The sequence below is a fragment of the Capra hircus genome, chromosome 9, assembly GCF_001704415.2.
Source record: "Capra hircus breed San Clemente chromosome 9, ASM170441v1, whole genome shotgun sequence".
Taxonomy (NCBI): domain Eukaryota; kingdom Metazoa; phylum Chordata; class Mammalia; order Artiodactyla; family Bovidae; genus Capra; species Capra hircus.
In genome coordinates this window covers 49173871-49199828 of record NC_030816.1, presented here as the reverse complement: position 1 = coordinate 49199828, position 25958 = coordinate 49173871, and the positions used below count along the sequence as shown (strand labels likewise).

At 38.0% G+C, this 25958-nt stretch overlaps 1 protein-coding gene across 1 annotated transcript; it reads left to right on the top strand.

Annotated features, from left to right (window-relative positions):
• SPACA1 (sperm acrosome associated 1) lies at positions 1-25958 on the top strand. The gene is made up of 6 exons (XM_018053531.1): positions 1-284; positions 13723-13824; positions 14570-14676; positions 18242-18377; positions 23864-23984; positions 25714-25958. Exons 1-6 carry the CDS (start codon positions 65-67, stop codon positions 25868-25870), a joined length of 843 nt encoding a protein of 280 aa, XP_017909020.1. The 5' UTR covers positions 1-64; the 3' UTR covers positions 25871-25958.

The following is a 25958-nucleotide window of genomic DNA, read 5'->3' as shown; positions in this document are numbered from 1 at the left end:
CGCACCACTCGTCAGGAGCGGGCGGCTGCGACTGCGCCTTGGGCAGCCGTCCGGGCCTAGAACCATGAGATCCGGGGGCGCGGGCTGCTCTGCTAGGCTGCTGCTGACAGTCGGCTGGCTGCTCCTGGCGGGCCTCCAGTCAACGTGCGGGATTAACGTCACCGCGATCCAAGATCCCAGCTTGGCCCGCGAAGGCGAGGGCGAACCGGAGGGCGATGAGGAGCCCGAGAATGACAGCGAGGCGGAGAACGAGCCCCAGGCTGAGCCCGAGGATGATAGTGAGGGTGAGAGGCTCTTTGGCGGGGACCCAGAGGCACCTGTTGAAGGCAAAGACTTCCCTGCTTTTTGAGGAAGATGAGAATTACCCAAGTTAACATCTGTTAACTCTCGAAAGCTTTCTCGAAAGCAGCCCCAAATGTATACATTATTGCAAACTTAATGGCCCTGCAAAAAAGGATGTGCTAACTCTCCAAAACCTCAGCAAGATAAACTAGCATGTATATAGAAATTGCTACAGAAATGTTGTTAAATATTGCTCTGGACAAGGGAATAGATGCTTAATTTTCTAAGGGTAGGAGTCACAAAGTAACCTTCCACCCACTTGCAGTTATGATTTTCTTTCCCGTTTGTGTGTGTGTGTGTGTGTGTGTGTGTGTGTTGCTCAGTCGTATCCAGCTCTTTGCGACTCCATGGACTGTAGCCCACCAGACTCCTCTGTCCATGGAATTCTCCAGGCAAGAATACTGGAGTAGGTTGTCATTTCCTTCTCCTAGGGATGACATCTTCTTGCTCTAGGGATGGAACTCAGGTCTCCTCTCCTGCATTACAGGCGGAGTTTTTACTATCTGAGTCACCAGGGACCTTCCCTCTGTAGCCTTTTTTTTTTTTTTTTTTTTTTTTTTAGTGCAGATTGCCTGAAGTCTTTCTTTTCACATTTGCCCTTTGGATTGGAACTCAAGGGAATTCCAAATTCCCTTCATTGTGACACATCTAGATAAATCAAGGTGCTGACAGAATAGCCCAGAAAACCTCTGTTAGTTTCATGCAGCCCCTCTACAGTGTGATGGTGTTTTAAGTTCAACTTCGAATCACAAAGAAAGGGTGGCAGTAGAAAACACCTATCAAGGGATTGAACTAGAGGCTTTGTTAAATGATATACATTTTAACGAAAGAAGACTAGCCTATATTTGATACATAAATTTGCTTTATTCTCCTGGCTCACTAAGCAGTAAAACTTAACAAGCTGGGATATTGATTAGTTAGCTCACATGCTGGTAGGTAAAAGGTCAGTTGCAGGTTTGCAGTCATCTAAAGGAGAATGATTCTCTTCCCTCTATAAATGACCCAGTTGAGATTCTTTTTAATATCTTTGGCAGTCTCCTGCCTCCTATACATATCAAGTAGGTGATGTATTTATCAGTCATTCTTTTATATCCTGATGACAGTGACCCTCAGTGACATAAAGAAATTGACTGTCTGAGGTTAGTGGTGTAATTGAGGTTTGTATTACCTTGATAAAGTTACATGTAAGAGAGCTTGGAGAGGTCCTCTACTTTGGAAATGTGAAAAGAGGACTAGGGTAGAAAAGAACGTTCTGAAGCATAGTTGCTTTTGTTTTGAAAGTAATTGAGTTAACAATATTAAACTGGTTAAGGGATAGTTGTAAAATGCTAGAGTGTAGGCAGGTGATGGAGTTATAATGCCTTAGATTTCAGTTCAAATGTAGGCAAGTTATTCTCTCAGTTTCTCCGTTTCATCCTCTGAACTTCAGGGAGCCTTTGTACCATTTAATATATACAATTATATGTGCAGCTGTTTTTTTTTTTCTGGGGAGAATGAGAGTCCAGAACTTAATCCAAAATATCTGAGATCTAAAAATTTCCAGAATCATTAATTAAAATTTGGCAAAGTCCCTTTTAACCCTCAGCAGACCAGTAAAAGCAATCATCATTATTTATGTATATATATATATAAAGCTTAAGGTATTTACAAATGACTTGCAAATGTAAGAGTAAAGGGATAGTGAAAACAACTTATTTGAGATTATACGTTGTTTGTAATAATAAGAATTTAAACCTGGAAAGCTCCAAATTTTTATTCTATATTTCTTGGGTTTGAAGGAATACATACCCTAATTGGGCAAAGTACTCTGAATGCAGCTGAATGCTCATCAGCTTTTATGCATGAATCTGGAATGTATCCATTTTGTAAATACTGATTCCAGATTTCAAGTACATCCCTAACAGATTCTAGTTTATCATTACTTTGGTTTCTTTTTGCACTGGCATTGCCAAAACACAGTACTTTTGAAATCTATGAAGGCACATATTTTGTTCAATAGAAGACTGCCATCTTGTTTGTTCCATAATTTCAAAGATATGGAGAATATTCTTTCCCAACATTTACTTGATAAGACTTGTAAATGAACAAATCATGATGGCAGGTGTGTGTATAAAGGTGATCAAAGAAAACAGATTATGTAGAAATGAATAAAATTCATTGGACTAATCATTCTAATTGGCATTTATAAATCTAAAAAGAATACTCTCCACATCCTTTTTAACAAAATAATATGGTCTGGCTTGTTTTCCCCAAATATTTTAGAATCAAGTTCTTCCTGTTGAAAGACCAACTAGATGAGAATAGCATATATCCTTCTCATCCTTCAAAATATAATATTCATTCACTGATTCTTGAGTGAAAAGAAAATTCATCTAGAATATTTATTTAAGATACCATCTCTCACTTTGCTTATGGAGTCAACTTCACTATTAGCATCTAAAGTGTTGCTCTCTCTTTGCATTTATCTTCTAATTCATCCAATAACTGTGAATGGTATTCCTCTGTCACCTTTATTCTCTGCCATTATAGACAAACAAAAAAGAAAAATTCAAAAATCTCAACTCTGTCCAATGAAAGCTGAAAATAGACTATGAGAAAGGTGCCTTTAGACTTATTTTATATCTTCCTGAGAGATTATACAATACATTGGACAAAGTAGCAAGAAAACAAAGGATGATGTAAAAGCTGTGATTTATTTCACAGTTATGTCATCTTTCCCGGACAGCCCCACCATTCTTCCATTTTATTCAGTCTTTTCTTTTTAAATAGAGTTGGGAATAATTGATGAGCAATAATGAAATCTATCATTATGGATGATAAAATAACAAAATGTTTTAAAATATAGAAAAACTAAAAACAGACTATGAGAAAGTTTACTCAAAAATTAAAATTGATTTTTGATGGTATATACCAACAGTTAAAGTGTGCTGTACAGAATTGAAGAGAACATTTTAGGATCTGGCCAGAACAAAAGAGATCAGGATCATTACATCATTGTGGATGCCAAGCTTTTATCTGCATGGTCAAAGACTCAATAGATTTTTAGGAAAGCTTTATCACTCTCTTGACTCCTGGTGAACTCTTCACTCATTTTCACCTGTTCTATCAAATTAAGATAGCCTGTATAGTATTTTGGGAACAGTTGACTTTTCAGCTGTATGTGCAGAAGTTTTAAATCCTCTGACATTTCCTTTTGTTAGATTTGCCCATTATTCCACCCTGTCAGTTTTAAATCCAGATTTATCTTCAGTTTTTTTTTCTGTCCTTCCTAGTTTTGCATGATCCCCAGATTCAGTCACTGTGGTATCAGTATTTTCCAAATCATTCATAAAAATGTTGAACAGGACAGAGTTCTGTGACAGATCACTAATAACACATGACACCAACCAATCAGTTAGCTTCAGTGGATCTTACTGTTTAACAAGTTACACATGAAACCTAACTGACCATACTTTTTATTCACGGGTATATAATGGGAAATTTTGACAAATACCACACAAGTCAAGATACATAAAATTTCCCAGACCCACTGCTATAGGATTTCCACCGAAAAAGAAAGTTATTGAATGTCCAGTAGGGCAAAAGGAACTTTAGAGACTATTAGACTGACTCTCATTTTTTTTCTAAAGTTAGAAGTAGTTAAGTATTAGCAACTTTCCTAAAGTAGCATAGCAGAGCTGATAAATTATTTTTTTGGAAAGAAGTTATATTTAAGGTAGTCTAGTATTCATTTGCATACTCTTGTTTTCTGTTTTTAAGATTTGGCTTTTAATTTCTATTTCTTAATGTACCAGCAGAACGTATCCAAACATTTCAAGCAAAAATGTCAATTCAGAATCGATCATCATGATAATCCAATTTCACAAAGTCAATATTAATTTACTTGTATGTTCATCAAGTATAAATTTGTTTACTGTATATTCAAGGCACTGTATTTGGTGCTTGTAAGTATAGAAGTGTTTATGAAAAATTATAATAATCAAAATGGAAAAAAATTCTAGACTTACATAGAATTAGTAATTACAAATGAATGAATGAAATGTGAGTGAGGTTATATCTTAGGCATGTTTAGAAGGCTAAACGATATACAGAATGCTTGCATATACGTTATCACATTTAATTCTTACAATAATATCAGTGATATAGGTTCTCCTTTCCAAATTTTACAGAGAGGTTAATTAGGCCTGACTCAGTTTAAGGAATTTGTCCAAACTCAGAATAGCTAGTTAGTGGTAGAAGTAGCAATTTGGACTCCAGTTTTGATGCATTTTCCCATGTAATAAATGTTGTTGCCTCACAACATCATGCCTTTTGAAAATTACCTTCTAGCACCTCATTTAATTTTTTTTTTTTTTTGAGATTTTAGTCCTAATCTGAGTGAGCAAGAATTGATTATATACAGCTAGTAGAATTCATGTCAAATTGCAGAACAATTAGAAAAAGAGAAACATGAGATTTAAAACCAATAATTTTTAACTACTCAAATACTTGTAAATTCCTTGATCATCCTGCTAAATAAAATGTTGAAATAAATTCTTAGGAGTAACTTACCATCTTAACCTGAGAATGAGTAGAACCAATTTATAACATAATTTTAATGAATACTTAGCATGAAGGCTTCTTTTTGGATAGAAATAATACACTCAAAATTTTTTGAAAGTAGAGAATAGAAAAAATTGGGCCCTATAATTGGCAGGCTTTTTTTTTTTTTTGTAATTTTTCTGACCTTCTATATAGCTTTTAACTCACCATATATTAAACTGATGAAAAGCATTATTTTAAAAATTATGTATAGGTTTAAATATAAATCTTTGCAAGTTATTTCCTAATTTAATTCCTTAAAGGTTTAGCTTTCTTTTGATTTGAACAGTAATAGAAGATGTACTAGTAATGGCATTGCTTTTCTGATTTAATATAATTTTTTAAATATCTGCTTCCCATATGATTAGTGCTTATATCCTCCATCTCCAAGTAAGAGTTTTTCGCTTAGAAAAGTTTCCCTATGGTTAAATAATGTATTTTTGCATTTATTTTTAGTTTCAAATAGGACGATAGTCAAAGAAGTAGAATTTGGGATGTGCACCGTTACATGTGGTAAGTAACATAGAGCAGATAAATAACATTGTAGTGGGGATGGGGGGACAAAGTGTACTATCATGCATCTCTTTCTGATTTCTGTTTGTAATTGTGATTTACACACAAAACTCAAACTGGTTGCTTTCTAAGGGAGGATATTTTCAGTTCATAACCTCTAAATCTTATTTTAAGCCAGCTCTGTAATATATACGTATTATTATTTTGTGGGGCGGGGGTGAGCACATAAACTGCTTTCACAAGAGTAAAACTTTATCTCACAGGTTTGGAAGATTAAAGGTCTTCTGATGCATCTCACAGATGTCTTCCACATACTGTGTTGGCAAGTCTATCAAAAGATTTGCTTTTTTAAATAGTCTATTCTAAATTCTACAGTTTTCCATTTTATATGTCATGTCTTAGAAAAAAGAGGTATTGGCTTTGTGGGAAAAATAATATTCAAAGACTGTGATTTGTTTTGATCATTCCTTGGATAGAAATTGGACGTAAAATCTCTTATATAAGTATTAAGACTACATGTGCTGTAATAAGACCGTGAGTGCTTAGTTGTGTCGGACTCTTTTGTGATCCCATGCACTATAGCCCACCAGGCTCCTCTGTCCATGGGATTTCTGAGGCAGGAATACTGGAGTGGGTTGCCATTTCCTTCTCCAGGGGATCTTCCCAAATCAGGGATCGAACCTGCATCTCCTACATCTCCTGCATTGGCTGGTGAATTCTTTACCATTGCACCACCTCAGACTTAAAAGTGTTCACCATAAGTGCCTGAAGGGCTTGTTAAAACATGGATTGTGAGTCCTACTTCAAAATTTCTGACTCACTTAGGCCTTCAGTGAGGTCTAAGAATTTATATTTTGAAAGTAAGTTCACAAATGAAGCTGATGCTGCTTTTTCAAAGACCATCTTTTGAGAACCACTGTAGACTAATATACTAAGAAGACAGTAGATAATTCACAATGTAATTAAGTTTATTCTAAATAGAGTCTGCCTTGGAAAAAGATAGTGTCAGAAGGGAAGAACAAAAGCCAGAGGGGAAGAAATCAAAGTCCGTGCAGATATAGATCAAAATGGTTTTTATTTTTTTGGTCAAAAATTATAGCTAAATTGTTTTTATTTGAGATAAGGTTTTAAAAATGATGCTAAGATAAACTTAACAAAATTTACACTTTTAACCATTTTTAAATGTACATTTTAATGACGTTAAGCACATTCATTTTGTCATGCAGTCATTATTGCAATCCACTCCCAAATTTTTCATCATCCCAACTGCAACCTCTGTACCAGTTAAACACTAATTTCCCACTTAGCCCAATCCCTTGCAACAATTATTCTACTTCCTGTCTTTTGAGATAGTTTTAAACCTGTTTTTTTACCTTAATTTCTTGGTCAGAGTCAGAGATGAGAGGAATCTTTGTAATAATCTTGTATTTATTCATTTGCAATTTATATTTTTATTCTGCTTACTTGTGAAATTCTCACAGAGAATGATTTTTATGACAATTCTAATAATTGGTATTGTCCTACTCTTTAAAGATGTACTTCAGAAATTATATATCTTTATTCAATAAATTTGGGCTTCCCTAGTGGCTCAGATGATAAAGAATCCATCTGCAGTGTGGGAGACCCAGGTTGGATCTCTGGGTTAGGAAGATCCCTTGGAGGAGTGCATGGCAACCCACTCCAGTATTCTTGCCTGGAGAATCCCATGGACAGAGGAGCCTGGTGGGCTACATACAGGGCCTGGGATTGCAAAGAGTTGGACACAACTGAGTGTCTAACACACATTCAACAAGTTGGTTTTTCTTTTCTGCTTTTTAAGTTTTTGCCTACTATGTGCCAGGTATTATTATAGGTGTTAGAATACAGCAGTAAACAAAGCAGTGAAAACTCTCTGCCTTTACAGAATATATTTTTTAGTAGAGTCAAAGAGATACATAATGTAAAACATGTAATATGTCAGATGGTGGTAAGTTCTAAAAATAAACCATAAAAGGCAATATTTCACATCTATAATATTTAACTATTAAAAATATTTTCAATCTGTAAAAATTATTTAAAAGAAAAAAATGCTTTAGTGAAAATTCTGTTGAACTCCCAAAACAATATTTTAGCATTCAAAAAATCTTGTTTTCTTGGAACACATAAGCATATTTTTAAGTATTGACTTACAGGTCACATCTACACACATCATTGCAATGAACTCTATTTGGCTAAATAAATAAATACATAAAATACCTGCTTGGAAAATATTTATGCATTTCAAAATAAGACTATCCCCCTAAAGAAGTACTATTCATAAATTTAAGTGGAGCCATTCTACAGCCATTCTTAAGAATCTCATTTAATCAAAAGAGACCTTTCCCCATCCAACCTTCCCTCTCCTTATCTCGTATGGAGGACTCTCTTGTTTGCTTCTCAAAGTTTGGTCCACAGGCTAGCTACATCAGCATAGCCTGAGAGCTTGTGAGAAATTTAGAACCTCAGGACCTACTGCAGACCTACTGACTGCATCATAATTTGCATGTTAGTATATCTCAGGTGTTTTGCATGCACTCTGAAGATTGAAACACGCTCTTATAAGCCATCTCTTATATGATAAATCAACAGATTATAAGCCATCTCTTGTATTATAAGCCAAGCTCTATACAGTCAGCCAAAACAAGACTGGGAGCTGACTTTGGCTCAGATCATGAACTCTTTATTGCAAAATTCAGACTTAAATTGAAGAAAGTAGGGAAAACCACTAGACCATTCAGGTATGACCTAAATCAAATTCCTTATGACTATACAGTGGAAGTGAGAAATAGATTTAAGGGACTAGATCTGATAGAGTGCCTTAAAAACTGTGGATGGAGGTTCATGACATTGTCCAGGAGACTGATAAGCCATCCCCAAGAAAAAGAAATGCAAAAAGGTAAAATGGTTGTCTGAGGAGGCCTTAAAAATAGCTGAGAAAAGAGGAGAAGTGAAAGGCAAAGGAAAAAAGGGAAAATAAACCCATCTGAATGCAGAGTTCCAAAGAGTAGCAAGAAGAGATAAGAAAGCCTTCCTCAGTGATCAGTGCAAAGAAATAGAAGAAAATGAGAGAACAGGAAAGACTAGAGATCTCTTCAAGAGAATCAGAGATACCAAGGGACATTTCATGCCAAGATGGGCACAATAAAGGACAGAAATGATATGGACCTAACAGAAGCAGAAGATATTAAGAAGACGTAGAAAGAATACACAGAAGAACTATACAAAAAAGATCTTAATGACCCAGATAACCACAATGGTGTGATCACTCACCTAGAGCCAGACATCCTGGAGTGCAAAGTCAAATGGACCTTAGGAAGCATCACTATGCACAAAGCTAGTGGAGGTGATGGAATTCCAACCGAGCTACTTCAAGTCTAAAAGCTGATGCTGTGAAAGTGCTGTACTCAGTTCAGTTCAGTCACTCAGTCGGGTCCGACTCTTTGCGACCCCATGAATCGCAGCATGCCAGGCCTCCCTGTCCATCACCAACTCCCGGAGTACACTCAGACTCACGTCCATCAAGTCAGTGATGCCATCCAGCCACCTCATCCTCTGTTGTCCCCTTCTCCTCCTGCCCCCAATCCCTCCCAGCATCAGAGTCTTTTCCAATGAGTCAACTCTTCTCATCAGGTGGCCAAAGTACTGGAGTTTCAGCTTTAGCATCATTCCCTCCAAAGAAATCCGAGGGCTGATATCCTTCAGAATGGACTGGTTGGATCTCCTTGCAGTCCAAGGAACTCTCAAGAGTCTTCTCCAACGCCACAGCTCAAAAGCATCAATTCTTCAGTGCTCAGCTTTCTTCACAGTCCAACTCTCACATCCATACATGACCACTGGAAAAACCATAGCCTTGACTAAATGGGCCTTTGTTGGCAAAGTAATGTCTCTGCATTTGAATATGCTATCTAGGTTGGTCATAACTTTTCTTCCAAGGAGTAAGCATCTTTTAATTTCATGGCTGCAGTCACCATCTGCAGTGATTTTGGAGCCCCCCAAAATAAAGTCTGACACTGTGTCCACTGTTTCCCCATCTATATCCCATGAAGTGATGGGACCAGATGCCATGATCTTCATTTTCTGAATGTTGAGCTTTAAGTCAACTTTTTCATTCTCCTCTTTCACTTTCATCAAGAGGCTTTTTAGTTCCTCTTCACTTTCTGTCATAAGGGTGGTGTCATCTGCATATCTGAGGTTATGGATATTTCTCCCGGCAATCTTGATTCCAGTTTGTGCTTCTTCTAGCCCAGCGTTTCCCACGATGTACTCTGCGTATAAGTTAAATAAGCAGGGTGACAATATACAGCCTTGATGTACTCCTTTTCCTATTTGGAACCAGTCTGTTGTTCCATGTCCAATTCTAACTGTTGCTTCCTGACCTGCATATAGAGATACCAAGGGAACATTTCATACAAAGATGGGCTCAATAAAGGACAGAAATGGTATGGACCTAACAGAAGCAGAAGATATTAAGAAGAGGTGGCAAGAATACACAGAAAAACTGTACAAAAAAGATCTTCATGACCAAGATAATCACGATGGTGTGATCACTCACCTAGAGCCAGACATCCTGGAATGTGAACTCAAGTGGGCCTTAGGAAACATCACTACGAACAAAGCTAGTGGAGGTGATGGAATTCCAGTTGATCTGTTTCAAATCCTGAAAGCTGATGCTGTGAAACTGCTGCACTCAATATGCCAGCAAATTTGGAAAACTCAGCAGTGACCACAAAACTGGAAAAGGTCAGTTCTCATTCCAATCCCAAAGAAAGGCAATGCCAAAGAATGCTCAAACTACCGCACAATTGCACTCATCCTACATGCTAGTAAAGTAATGCTCAAAATTCTCCAAGCCAGGCTTCAGCAATACGTGAACCGTGAACTTCCAGATGTTCAAGCTGGTTTTAGAAAAGGCAGAGGAACCAGAGATCAAATTGCCAACATCTGCTGGATCATGGGAAAAACAAGAGCGTTCCAGAAAAACATCTATTTCTGCTGTACTCAATATGCCAGCAAATTTCAAAAACTCAGCAATGGCCACAGGACTGGAAAAGGTCAGTTTTCATTTCAATCCCAAAGAAACACAATGCCAAAGAATGTTCAAACTACTGCACAGTTGCACTTCTCTCATACACTAGCAGCTTCCCTAGTGGCTTAGAGGTTAAAGGGTCTGCCTGCAATGTGGGAGACCTGGGTTCGATCCCTAGGTCGGGAAGATCCCCTGGGGAAGGAAATGGCAACCCACTCAAGTATTCTTGCCTGGTGAATCCCATGGATGGAGGAGCCTGGTAGGCTGTAGTCCATGGGGTCACAAAGAGTCAGACACAACTGAGTGACTTCACTTTCACATGCTAGCCAAGAAATGCTCAAAATTCTCTAAGCTAGGCTTCAGCAGTACGTGAACCAAGAACTTCCAGATGTTCAAGCTGGATTTAGAAAAGGCAAAGGAACCAGAGATCAAATTGCCAACATCCATTGGATCATAGAAAAAGCGAGAGAATTCCAGAAAAACATCTACATCTGCTTTATTGACTATGCAAAAGCCTTTGACTGTGTTGCTGCTATTGCTGCTGCTAAGTCACTTCAGTCATGTCCAACTCTGTGCGACCCCATAGACAGCAGCCCACTAGGCTCCTCTGTCCCTGGGATTCTCCAGGCAAGAACACTGGAGTGGGTTGCCATTTCCTTCTCCAGTGCATGAAAGGGAAAAGTGAAAGTGAAGTCACTCAGTGGTGTCTGACTCTTAGTGACCCCATGGACCACAGCCTACCAGGCTCCTCCATCCATGGGATTTTCCAGGCAAGAGTGCTGGAGTGGGGTGCCATTGCCTTCTCTGTGACTGTGTTGAATAAGTCTTAAAAGAGATGGGAATACCAGACCACCTTACCTGCCTCCTGAGAAACCTGTTTGCAGGTCAAAAGGAACAGTTAGACCTGGACATGAAACAAAGGACTGGTTCCAAATTGGGAAAGCAGTACATCAAGGCTGTATATTGTCACCTTGCTAATTTAACCTATAAGCAGAATCTATCATGCGAAATGCTGGGCTGGATGAAGCATAAGCTGGAACCAGGATTGCAGAGACAAGTATCAATAACTTCACATATGCAGATGACACCATGGTTATGGCTGAAAGCAAGAAACTAAAGACTTGCTTCTTAATGAAAGTGAAAGAGAAGAGTGAAAAAACTGGCTTAAAACTCAACATTTGAAAAACTAAGATCATGGCATAGGGTCCCGTCACTTCATGGCAAATATATGGGGAAACAATGGAAAGAGTGACAGACTTTATTTTCTTGGGCTCCAAAATTACTACACACGACTGCAGCCATGAATTAAAAGATGCTTGCTCCTTGGAAGAAAAGCTATGACCAACCTAGAGAGTGAAAGTGAAAGTTGCTCAGTCATGTCTGACTCTGCAATCCCATGGACTGTGCAGTCCATGGAATTATCCAGGCCAGAATACTGAAGTGGGTAACCTTTCCCTTCTTGAGGGTATCTTCCCAACCCATGGATCAAACCCAGGTCTCCCGCCTTGCAGGCAGATTCTTTACCAGCTGAGCCACAAGGGAACCCCAACTATGACCAACCTAGACAGTATATTGAAAAGCAGAGACATGACTTTGCTGACAAATGTCTGTCTAGTCAAAGCTATGGTTTTTCCAGTAGTCATGTATGAATATGAAAGTTGGACCATAAAGAAAGCTGAATGCTGAAGAATTGATGCTTTTGAACTGTGGTGTTGGAGAAGACTCTTGAGAGTCCCTTGGACTGCAAGGAGATCAAACCAGTCCATCTTAAAGGAAATCAGTCCTGAATATTCATTGGAAGGACCGATGCTGAAGCTGAAGCTCCGATACTTTGGCCACCTGATGTGAAGAACTGACTCATTAGAAAAGACTGGGAAAGATTGAAGGCGGAAGGAGAAGGGGATGACAGAGGATGAGATGGTTGGATGGCATCACTGACTCAATGGACATGAGTTTGAGCAAGCTCTGGGAGTTCGTGATGGGAAGGGAAGCTTGGGATCCTGCAGTCCATGGAGTCTCAAAGAGTCAGAAATGAGTGAGTGACTGAACTGAACTGAAGCCATCTCTAGACTTCAGCTTACCCTTGTTTTGAGAATGGGTTGTATGATTAACATCTTACAGGGACTGAAAGAAGGAACTTGGTAGGAAGAATATGATGATGGACTACTCCTTAGCCTGTGACAGCACAGTCTCATCACAGGACATGTTCGGCATGTCATTGAACCAGCTTTTAACCAGCTTTTATCATCTCTCTCACTTCTGGTGTTGGTAGGGCAAACTCAGTGGAGATCTGAGATGGGTCAGTAAAGACTTGATTTCTTATGAAATGTGTGGCAATTCTAACAAGAGTTATCACTTTGAAAATGGAGGTCTGGTCATTAAGTATCTTGATAAATTTAATACAGAGATTTTTTATCAGTCTAGGTGTTAAAAAGCATCATTTATGTTACAATGTAATTTTTGTAATTTCCTCTGCAAGATCCAACTCCCCCCATTCCAAAGTTCCATGGTCAAATAAATTTGGAAGATCCTGTGTGTTACTGCTTTCTACTATTTCAGTAGTAGGCTTTATTAGCTGTAATAAGCACATTTTATACATCTCTAAAAAGGAAAAATACTGTCATTCTTGACATGCTGTCAATTCTAAAATGCATTCAGATCTCAAAAATGTTAGCATGTAAAACTTTTGCATCTTTGATCAATGAAAATTTACACATAATAGCACATTCATTTACTAGCATATTAAAAGGTCCTCTAAAATTCTGAGGAGATTCATTTCATTTTAATTTAATGTATAATTTCCAAATGTAACTAATCATGGACTCTCTTTTCTTATGTTATCAACCAGAGGAACTAGTGTTTCATGTGACTCATTTTGGAAAATGTTGTTTTATGAAATAATTCAAAGTGCTTGTGTTCATGCTCAGTCACTTCACTTGTATCCTACTCATTTTGAACTCATGGACTGTAGCCCACCAGGCTCCTCTCCAGGCAAGAATACTGGAGTGGGTAACCATTCCCTTCTCCAGGGGATCTTTCTGACTCAGGGATCAAACGCAGGTCTCCTGCATTGCAGGTTGATTCTTTACCCGCTGAGCCATCTCTAAATGTTATTACCTTGAATTTAGGAATTTAATTTCTGAAATTAGGAGAAAAGTTTCAAAATGACCTAGGTGGAAAAATAAAATAACCCTGGAATTCTTCTTTTTTCTTTTAACATTTGCCAATTTCTTTTATCAAAGGTATTGGTATTAGAGAAGTTATATTGACAAACGGATGCCCTGGTGGTGAATCCAAGTGTATCGTACGAGTGGAAGAATGTCGTGGACCTGTAGATTGTGGCTGTGAGTTGGACTTTATACTGGAGGGAGGCAGAGGGGCCATGTTTACTCTGGGGAGATATCCTTAACCTCAGTTTGCCTCGAGTGGAGGGAGATGATCAAAATTATTTACTGAAAGGAAATCATAAGAAAACTTAAAATTCTACTTCTCCAGACAGTTATAGGTCTTTCTACTTTTCTTTACATTTTTTCAGTTGCGTCTAAATTGAACGTACATTCTCTCTAGCACACTGGAACCTTATTGCACTCAGGTTTTGGTTGAAGCTATCCTCCAGAGAAATACTTTTGACCTTGTGGTTGTGACAGTCTATCAGTAGATTGGTAAACTCTACATTGGGAACTTTTAAGAGCTTTTCTGTATCAAATTTCACTAGTCTGAGGTTTCATTATCTCTAAGCCAGAAAGAGGTGGACAGGGGAGGGGTTGTTCCTAACCAGAAAATTGGCAGCCACTAGTAAGTATATCTCAAAGTTTAATAGATCACTAAGTAGTTTGCCCTTACTGTCTCTTCTCTATAGTTTATTTTGCCAAAGGAACAGACAGGTATGGTGTTTACTTGCCTCTTCCGTGACTTCATCGTTGCATCCATGACGACTTCCTGCTCCTCTACAGTCAAACTTCCAGTAATACGTTTACTAACTTCCAGCATGTAATTTCTTTTCAAATTGGGAGTGACTTTTAAAAGTAGTATTGTGTATAAAGCAGTTCACAAGGCCCATTGGTATATATGTATGTAATTTTTTTTCAGGGGGAAGACCAATTTCAGAAAGCCTTGAACGTGTTAGGCTTGCATGTGTTCATACATCTCCTGAAAACCGTTTCAAATATATTTGGAGACTTCTAAGGCCAGACCAGGTGAGTAATGAATGTATATAATTTGCTGCTTTCCAGTGAGTCTTAAGATTTGTTTCCCAGTGCTTGATGACTCTCAGAGGACTTTCTCTTCAAAAGCAGTTTGCAAAAATGAAGTAAAAATCATACAACTTTATTATTATTGGAATTTAAATTGTTTTTCATTTCTTAGTAGGGCTAAAACTTTATATATGTATAGGGCCAGCTATTATCAGAACTTAGAAGCATCTATTTTATATAAAGTGTTCTATTTTGGAAGCAAGGTTTTCATTTGTATGTATACTTGTATAATGATAACAGTAGCTAACATTAGTTAAGGGCTTATTAAATGCCAGATATACACCAACTGCTAGAGTTTCTTTTACTCATATAACAATCTATGAGGTAATTCCCATCATTATATGCATTTTGCAGATAAGTACAATTGTTGCTCAGTTTCCTCAGGGAATTGACTCCAGGATCCCCTTCAGACACCAGAATCAGAGATGCTCAATTTTCTTACATAACATGGTATTAGTATATAATACCATGGTATTATATTACTATATAACATGGCAAATTATATAGCATTTGCATATAACAGATACTTCTGTCTTTATACTTTAAATCACCTCTAGATTATATATAATATATTGTAAGTGCTATATCAGTTCAGTTCAGTCACTCAGTCATGTCTGACCATTTGTGACCCCATGAACCACAGCACGCCAGGCCTCCCTGTCCATCACCAACTCCTGGAGTCTACCGAACCATGTCCGTTGAGTCAGTGATGCCATCCAACCATCTCATCCTGTGTTGTCCCCTTCTCCTACTGCCCTCAATCTTTCCCAGCATCAGGGTCTTTTCCAATGAGTCAGCTCTTTGCATCAGGTGGCCAAAATATTGGAGTTTCAGCTTCAACATCAGTCCTTCCAATGAACACCCAGGACTGGTCTCCTTTAGGATGGACTAGTTGGATCTCTTTGCAGTCCAAGGGACTCTCAAGAGTCTTCTCCAACATCACAGTTCAAAAGCATCAATTCTTCGGCACTCAGCTTTCTTTAAAGTCCAACTCTCACATCCATACATGACCAGTGGAAAAACCATAGCCTTGACTAGATGGACCTTTGTTGGCAAAGTAATGTCTCTGCTTTTGAAAATGCTGTCTAGGTTGGTCATAACTTTCCTTCCAAGGTGTAAGCGTCTTTTAATTTCATGGCTGCAGTCACCATCTGCAATGATTTTGGAGCCCAGAAAAATAAAGTCAGTCACTGTTTTCACTGTTTCCCCATCTCTTTGCCAGGAAGTGATGGGACCAGATGCCATGATCTTAGTTTTCTGAATATTGAGCTTTAAGCCAACTTTTTCACTCTCCTCTTTCACTTTCATCAAGAGGCTTTTTAGTTCTTCTTCACTTTCTGCCATAAGGATGGTGTCATCTGCATATCTGAGGTTATGGATATTTCTCCCTGCAATCTTGTTTCCAGCTTGTGCTTCCTCCAGCCCAGCATTTCTTATGATGTACTCTGCATAGAAGTTAAATAAGCAAGGTGACAATATACAGCCTGGACGTCCTCCTTTTCTTATTTGGAACCAGTCTGTTGTTCCATGTCCAGTTCTAACTGTTGCTTCCTGACCTGCATACAGCTTTCTCAAGAAGCAGGTCAGGTGGTCTGGTATTCCCATCTCGTTCAGAATTGTCCACAGTTTATTGTGATCCACACAGTCAAAGGCTTTGGCATAGTCAATAAAGCAGCAATAGATGTTTTTCTGGAACTCTTTTGCTTTTTCCATGATCCAGTGGATGTTGGCAATTTGATCTCTGGTTCCTCTGCCTTTTCTAAAACCAGCTTGAACATCTGGAAATTCACGGTTCATATACTGCTGAAGCCTGGCTTGGAGAATTTTGAGCATTACTTGACTAGTGTGTGAGATGAGTGCAATTGTGCAGTAGTTTGAGCATTCTTTGGCGTTGCCTTTCTTTGGGATTGGAATGAGAACTGACCTTTTCCAGTCCTGTGGCCACTGCTGAGTTTTCCAAATTTGCTGGCATACTGAGTGCAGCACTTTCACAGCATCAGCTTTCAGGATTTGAAATAGCTCAACTGGAATTCCATCACCTCCACTAGCTTTGTTCATAGTGATGCTTTCTAAGGCCCACTTGACTTCACATTCCAGGATGTCTGGCTCTAGGTGAGTGATCACACCATCATGATTATCTGCGTCATGAAGATCTTTTTTGTACAGTTCTTCTGTATATTCTTGCCACCTCTTCTTAATATCTTCTGCTTCTGTTTGGTCCCTGCCATTTCTGTTCTTTATTGAGCCCATCTTTGCATGAAATATTCCCTTGATATCTCTAATTTTCTTGAAGAGATCTCTAGTCTTTCCCATTCTGTTGTTTTCCTCTATTTCTTTGCGTTGATTACTGAGGAAGGCTTTCTTATCTCTCCTTGCTATTATTTGGAACTCTGCATTCAAATGGGTATGTCTTTCCTTTTCTGCTTTGCTTTTCACTTCCCTTCATTTCACAACTATTTGTAAGGCCTCCTCAGACAGTCATTTTGCTTTTTTGCATTTCTTTCTCTTGGAGTTGGTCTTGATTCCTGTCTCCTGTACAATGTCATGTACCTCCATCCATAGTCCATCAGGCACTCTATCAGATCTAGTCCCTTAAATTTATTTCTCACTTCCACTGTATAATCATAAGGGATTTCATTTAAGTCATACCTGAATGGTCTAGTGGTTTTCTCCACTGGCTTCAATTTCAATCTGAATTTGGTAATAAGGAGTTCACGATCCAAGCCACAGTCAGCTCCCGGTCTTGTTTTTGCTGACTGTATAGAGCTTCTCCATCTTTGGCTGCAAAGAATATTATCAATCTGATTCTCTGGTGTTGTTGGAAATGGGTTTTGGTATGACCAGTGCGTTCTCTTGGCAAAACTCTATTAGCCTTTGCCCTGCTTAATTCTGTACTCCAACACCAAATTTGCCTGTTACTCCAGGTGTTTCTTGACTTCCTACTTTTGCATTCCAGTCTCCTATAATGCAAAGGACGTCTTTTTTGGGTATTAGTTCTAGAAGGTCTTGTAGGTCTTCATAGCACTGTTCAGCTTCTTCAGCATTACTTTTCATGGAATAGACTTGGATTACCATGATATTTAACAATTTGCCATGGAAACAAACAGAGGTTTCCAGTGGTTTGTGTTGGAAAATGCTATTTAAGTATTTGTAAATGCAATATAAATGCCAAGTAAAGAGTTACTGTGCAACCACTTCCTGTTTGCTTTTTGGAACTTTCTGGAAATTCTTTTTTTCTGAGTATTTTTAATCTATGATTTGTTGAATCTACTGATGTGGAGCCCAAAGATATGGAGGACCAACTGTAGCTGAGATGCAGAGAGTAGCTCCTTCTGATTTACACAGTCAGAAATTTGCTACTTGTTCTGTCTGACTTTAAAATACATGTGCATAATTAATTACTGTCCTAGACTGAGAGAAAGTGACTCTTATTTTGTTATAAGAAATAAATTATTTTCTGATCTTAGATTTTCATGAAGAATATTGATTTTTTTTTCTTTTAAAATAGCAAGCCATTATACTCGCAAATGATTCAGCAATCCTAGAAGTTCACAGGGATACTCACCCCAAGGCTTTTGAGTGTGAAACATTGGACAATAATGAAATAGTAGCATCTATTAGATTCACAATCTATACAACAACTGGTAAGTACCCAGCAACATTTTGACTTGCTTATATCTCAAACTTCAGAGAGCATCAGAATCACATGGTGGTCTTGTTAAGACACAGATCACTACCAGCGCCTGTAGTTTCTGCATCTGTAGATCTTGAGTGAGACTGGGACAAGAATTTCCATTTCTGACAAGTTCCTAGTTACTGTTGGTCCAGAGATCACATTTTGGGAACCATTAGTTTTATACCATTAATACTTTTCTACAAGGTAGTGTGAGTTTCCCTGGTGGCTCAGATGATAAAGACTGCCTGCAATGCAGGAGACCCAGCTTTGATCCCAGCTTTGGGTTGGGAAGATTCCCTGGAGAAGGAAATGGCTACCCACTTCAATATCCTTGCCTGGAGAATTCCATGGACAGAGGAGCCTGATGGGCTACAGTCCATGGGGTTGCAAAGAGTTGGACACGACTGAGCGACTACCACTTCACTGCCCTTTAACTGGAAACAAGCTGAGGTATTTTGGAGGTGATTTTAAAAAATAAACTGTAAACTTTCTTTAATTTATTGTTCAGGATCCTTAAAAAAAAATCTTTATAGTGAAAGCTAATAACCGTAGTCCTATATTGGGATATACTAGGTGTTATTAAAAGAATAATGTCAATTAAAGGCAAAAAAGGACCGAACATCATCAACTAAAAAAGATCTCAGTGAGTCACAGTTCAGGCTATTAAAGGTTTTGAGAGCTGTTCTCAGTTCGTGTCTCCCAGCTTAGTCCTGTTAGGACTGTTTAGTGGTGGTTAGCTCTTCCTGTGATTCAGAAGCAACAGGTGTAAGCTAAGGACTGGGGCACAGTCCCCAATGTCAGCAAGTGAGACAAGTTGACTTTTCTCTCTCATAGCTGTCCAGGACTGGTGGGGTGTCTCTGCCATCTTAGCACACGCACTGGTTAGCTGACAAAATGTTTTCAGAAAATGTTGTTATCTATTAGTTGCTTTTAAAAAGGACAATTGGGACGGACCCTTTTGGCTGTTTTAGACATCAGACAAATGTTTTGGCTATAAATGTCCTCACAGTATGGTACTGGCTCGAAACAAATACATGATTAAAATATTTTCAGGGTAGATATGGTTTAATTAATGAAAATGCCCCATCCATTCCCTCATATGACAGATTTTTCACTTCCACAATAATTGTCTTTTATAGTTAGGCATTATTTTGATTGAATCATGTCCCCCTAAAAAGATATTTTCGAGTCCAAACTTGTCTACCTTAAGAGTGTGATGGTGTCTGGAAATAGGGTTGTTGCAGGTATAGTTAATTCAGTTAAGACACGATCTTACATACTAGAGAAGAGTGGGCTATTAATCCAGTTTAACTGGTGTCCTCATGACAAGAGGGAAATCTGGACACAGAAACCCAGAACATGAGAGAGAAGAACACGTGGAGACTCAAGACACATGGGGAGAAGACAGCCATGTGAAGACAGACACAGACTGGAGTTACACTGTCACAAACTACGGAACATCTGGGGCTCCCAGAGCCTGGGAGAGTAAAGGAAGGGTCCTTCCCAGAGCCACTGGCGAGAGCACGGCCTTACCAATGCCTGGTATTCAAACATTTATGCTCCAAAACTGTGAGATAACATATTTCTGTTGTTTTTAAGTCCCCTAGTTAGTGGTACTTTGTTATGGTGGCCTTCAAAAACTAATATAAGCATAAGCTTAGTTTTTCTAAAAATGTAAGAGCATCAAAATTCAGTCTGTTTTTCATTAGAAAATTTCAACAGAAATAGAAACTATTTTTTATTAGACATATAAGTACTCTAAGGGACCCTTGCAAAAAGACTACCGTTAAATGAACCAGAATCTTGATACCTCTCATTTTCCACCTCTCTTGACTAGTATTTCAGGGTAGTGGGTAAATGGAAAGAAATTTTGCATTTCTTCCCCTCAAGTTTTAATCCTAAAAGTTTTTTTTTTTTCCATTTGAGCTTAAAAATTCCACTGCTTCGATAAGTCTAAAATTATCAAAAGTTAAAAACTTTTAAATTTAACAATGTTAGAATATAAATATGATATAAATTGGCTTCCCTGGTGGCTCATTCGGTAGTCTGCCTGCAATGCAGGAACCCTAGGTTCGATTGCTGGGTTGAGAAGATGCCCTGGAGAAGGGAATGGCAACCCACTCCAGTACTCTTGCCTGGAGAATTCCATGGACAGAGGAGCCTGGTGGGCTACAGTCCATGGGGTCACAAAGAGTCGGACACGACTGAGTGACTAACTTTAACTTTTTAAAATTGTTTATCATACTTGGAAGTATTTAATGAGATTACTAAATTGAGTTTATAGCTCTTGAACTACTAATAAAAATGGAAAATTATACTTCATAGTGTTTAAATAATAGAAAGAAAATCAAGATGAATAAGCAGTTGAGATTGCCTGAATAGGAGACCAAGTCTGTTAGAGTGTTGTGTGTGTGTGCAGGCAATCATGTCCAACTCTTCATGACTCCATGTACAGTAGCCCACTGGGTTTCTCTGTCCATGGAATTCTCCAGGCAAGAATACTGGAGTGGGTTGCCATTTCCTTCTCCAGGGGATTTTCTTGACCCAGGGATCAAACTTGCGAATCTTGCATCTCCTGCATAGGCAGGCAGATTCTTTACCGCTAGTACCACCTGGGAAGCCCCTGTTAGAATGGTACTTATCAAAATTAAAATATTAAAACACATAAAACCTAGCTTTCACAAATCATTAAATCTCCTTGGATGTTGGTTTACTTATCTGTATAAAAATTGTATCAGATGATCTTTCTGGACCTTCCCCACATGAATCTTTTATGAGTCTATGATTTAGGGACCAGGAAGAGCCATAAGAAAGGTATATAATTCAAAAGTAAGTAATATTTGCTATAAATTGCATTTTTATCAGCTTACAATGTAGCAGTGTTATAATACATATGGTAGACTTGTTTTGTCTCCTTAATAAGGAATAGCAGACAGATATGGGAGAGAATGCTGGTAATATGGAAATGTAATAAAATCTGATAGGCTCATAAAAAAAAAATATATAAGATTTTACTTATTAAAAAAAAAATAAAACATATACAAAAATTAGAGATGTGTTACAGTCCTAAATGTATTAATAAAAGCTAAAATAATCAAGCTTAAAAAAGAAAACATAGAAGAGTATCTGTATGATTCAGGAGTAGACAAGGCTTCCCTTTTAGATATGACAAAAACCAGTCACCATAAAAGGAAATATTGATAAATTAGGCTTCATAAAATTTAAAACTTCATATTCCAAAAATGATATTGGGAAAATTTGACAGCCACATGCAAAAGAATGAAAGAAGGTCACTGTCTTACACTGTACACAGAAATAAACTCAAAATGGATTAAAGTGTTGAACGTAAGACCTAAAATCATAAAATTCCTAGGAAAAAAACATAGGCAGTAACCTTATTGATATAGGTCTTAGTGATGTTTTTGTAAATTTAACTGCAGAGACAAGGGAAACAAAATCAAAATAAACAATTGGACTACTTCAAACTAAAAAGCTTCTGCACAGCAAAGGAAACCATCATCAAAACAAAAAGACAGCTTACAGAATGGGAGGAGACATTTGTACATGGTATCTCTGATGAGGGGTTAATAGGCCCGAATGTATAAGGAACTCACAGTAATCAACATTTAAAAAAAAAACTGATAAAAATCAGGCAGAGGATCTGAATAGATATTTTTTCCAAAGAAGACATACAGATGGTCAGCAGATGCATACAAATATGATCAACATCACTAGTTGGGGAAATGCAAATCAAAACCACAGATACTACCTTATACCTATTAGAATGGTTGCTATCAAAAAAGACAAAAAATAACAAATGTTGGAGAGGATATGTAGAAAAGGGAACCCTTGTACACTGTTGGTACAGCCACTGTGAAAAGCAGTATGGAGAGTCTTCAAAAAATTAAGAATAATATAACCATGGGAGACAGCTTTTCTGCTTCTGTATATTTATCCAAAGAACATAACACTAATTCAGAAAGACATATGCACCTCTGTGTTCTCTGAAGCATTATTTATAACAGCCAAGATATAGATATGTATACACACACATACACAAAATAGAATACTGCTCAGCCAGAAAATGAATGAAATCCTGACATTTGCAACATGGATGGACCTGAAAGGTGTTACTGCTAAGTGAAGTAAAGTCAGATGGAGAAAGACAAATATAAAGGTTTCACTCGTATGTTGAATTTAAAAAAATAAACAGAATCACACTCCTGGATACAGAGAACCGGATTATTGGTTGCCAGAGGGGAAGGGGGTTTACGGTAGGTGAAATGGATGATGGGAAGAGGCAACTTTATGGTGATGGACAGTAACTAGACTTGTGGTGGGAATCACTGTATACAGATATCAAATTATAATACTGTACACCTGAAACTTACATTAAAACATTTAAAAATTTCAGCTTTTAAAAGGAATCACTAGAAAAATGAAAAGATAAGATCCATGAAAAAATTTAATAAACCATGTATAACAAGTATGATCAGTTTGGGAAAAGATCCTGTAATTTCTTAGAAAACTAAGCATACCTCTACCCTATAACCCAGCAGTTCCACTCATAGGTATTTATCCATAAGAAGTGGAAGTGTGTGTTCACAGAATGACTTGTATAAGAATGTTCATAGCAGTTTGTTTATAATAACCCCAAACTGAAACAGTGTGGGTATCCATCAGGAGACTGAATAATTGAAGCATACTACCCAGTAATAAAAAAGAAAAAACTATTGATACATGCAACAATTATGGTTGAATCTCTAAAACATTATACTGAGTTAAAAAGCCTTACACAAAAGAAAGTATAATGAATGTTTCCATTCCTATGAAATTCTAGATCAGGCAGAACCAATCTGTGTGGAAAAGAAAATCAGGACCGTAGTTGTGCCTGAAGGTTTGGGCAGGGATTAACTGGGAGGGGCTCAAGGAAACTTTCTGGGGTAGAGTAATAGTCTGTGTGTTTTTAGGGATTTGAATTACATATGTGTGTTTGCATTTTCCATAACTAAATAACATATTTAAGATTGTTGTTCAATTCAGAGTCTGTACATTTTACCTCAAAAGAAAAAATATAAATAAATATTGAACTCTAGTTAATGATATTCTCTTGATTCTGTAAGAAGTGTGTAGACATTAGCAAATTATCTTGAAATGCGTCAAAAAAAATAAGGTGGATCAGTGGATTGATAGAAGCATGAATAGAAGGATAAAATGTCGATGGTAGTGTCTAGGTGGTGGAAATGCAGAATGTTTATTGTCAGATTCTTTGAACCTTTCTGCATGTTTGTAAAGAACATTTCTAACGTGCAGAGAAAGTTCATTAACACGTTCCACTAATTCTCCCTGTATATTTCTAGAGTATTTTTCCAGATATAAAGTTCCCATTTAGATGTTCATTTCCTTTTTTTTCCCAGTAGTAATAATCATTACTATATGTTTTTTTTCCTCTAGAATTACAGATGAAAAGAGCAAGCCAACCAGACACTGATGCAGTCCTAGTTTTTGTGCTCACCATAGGAGTTATTATCTGCATATTTGTGATCTTTGTACTGATCTTCATAATTATAAACTGGTAGGTGAAGAACTGCAACTAAACCATTACCCTTGATAAAAAAAATCTGCGTGTCTGCCCCTCCCTGTCCAGTGAATCTAAGGCCCTGTCCATTATGCTTCTCATGTAGGTTTCAGGACTGTCCAACTCCCTTCATCCCTCCTGAGACAATCCTGGTTCAAGCTACCTGATCTCATGACTTGATCCCCAGCCATGAGAAAACTTTTAAATGCAGTTTTCACAATTTTATGTAGTAGTTGTTAAAGCAAAAAGTTTATTGAATTAATATTTGTGTTGTCTAGTTGAAAATCAATTCAGTTCAGTTGCTCAGTCATGTCCGACTACTTGCAACCCCATGAATCGCAGCACACCAGGCCTCCCTGTCCATCACCAACTCCCGGAGTCCACCCAAACTCATGTCCATTGAGTCAGTGATGCCATCCAACCATCCCATCCTCTGTCGTCCCCTTCTCCTCCAGCCCTCAATCTTTCCCAGCATCAGGGTCTTTTCCAATGAGTCAGCTCTTTGCATCAGGTGGCCAAAATATTGGAGTTTCAGCTTCAGCATCAGTCCTTCCAATAAACACCCTGGACTGGTCTCCTTTAGGATGGACTGGTTGGATCTCCTTGCAGTCCAAGGGACTCTCAAGAGTCTTCTCCAACACCACAGTTCAAAAGCATCATTCTTCAGCGCTCAGCATTCCTTATAGTCCAACTCTCACATCCCTACATAACCACTGGAAAAACCATAGCCTTGACTAGATGGACCTTTGTTGGCAAAGTAATATTTCTGCTTTTGAATATGCTGTCCAGTTTAGTCATAACTTTCCTTCCAAGGAGTAAGCGTCTTTTAATTTCATGGCTGCAGTCACCATCTGCAGTGATTTTGGAGCCCAGAAAAACAAAGTCTGACATTGTTTCCACTGTTTCCCCATCTATTTCCCATGAAGTGCTGGGACCAGATGCCGTGATCTTAGTTTTCTGAATATTGAGCTTTAAGCCAACTTTTTCACTCTCCTCTTTCACTTTTGTCAAGAGGCTCTTTAGTTCCTCTTCACTTTCTGCCATAAGGGTAGTGTCATCTGCGTATCTGAGGTTATTGATATTTCTCTCGGCAATCTTGATTCCAGCTTGTACTTCTTCCAGTCCAGTGTTTCTCATGATGTACTCTGCATATAAGTTAAATAAGCAGGGTGACAATATACAGCCTTGATGTACTCCTTTTCCTATTTGGAACCAGTCTGTTGTTCCATGTCCAGTTCTAACTGTTGCTTCCTGACCTGCATACTAGTTGAAAATAATCACAACTTTAAAATGTGGTGATTATGAGCTACTAGTTCATCATTTGAGAGTATTTCTAATACCTACATGAGTATCACCCCCTGGTATATCTGAGGGCTCACCTACTATCACAATGCAGCTGATGCGCTGCAAAATAAAAATAAATCCTGACTAAGGAGGCACTTCTATGGGTTTCTCTGATGGCTTAGCAGTAAAGAATCCATCTGCCAATGCAGGAGACCTGGCTTCAATTCCTGAGTGAGGAAGATCCCTCAGACGAGGAAATGACATGCCATTCCAGTATTCTTACCAAGGTTATCCCATGGACAGAGGAACCTGGTGGGCTACAGTCCATGGGGTTGTGGAGTCAGACACGACTTAGCGACTGAACAACAACAACAAGGAGGTACTTCTATATATAGAAAAATTAAAAAAATTTTAAAAATTAAAAAAATTTTTTTTCTTCCAGGACGGCAGTCAAAGATTTCTGGGGGGCAAAGGCCTCAACAACTGAGATACAGTCTGAGCTGAGTTCAATGAGATACAAAGATTCAACTTCTCTTGACCAGTCACCAACAGATATACCTGGACATGAAGATGATGCTTTAAGTGAATGGAATGAATGATGCATGGATGATGTATAACAAACCAAAGGAGATCAGAGCATATCAGATTCATTATTATAAAAATAAAATATATAGTTAAATACTTTAA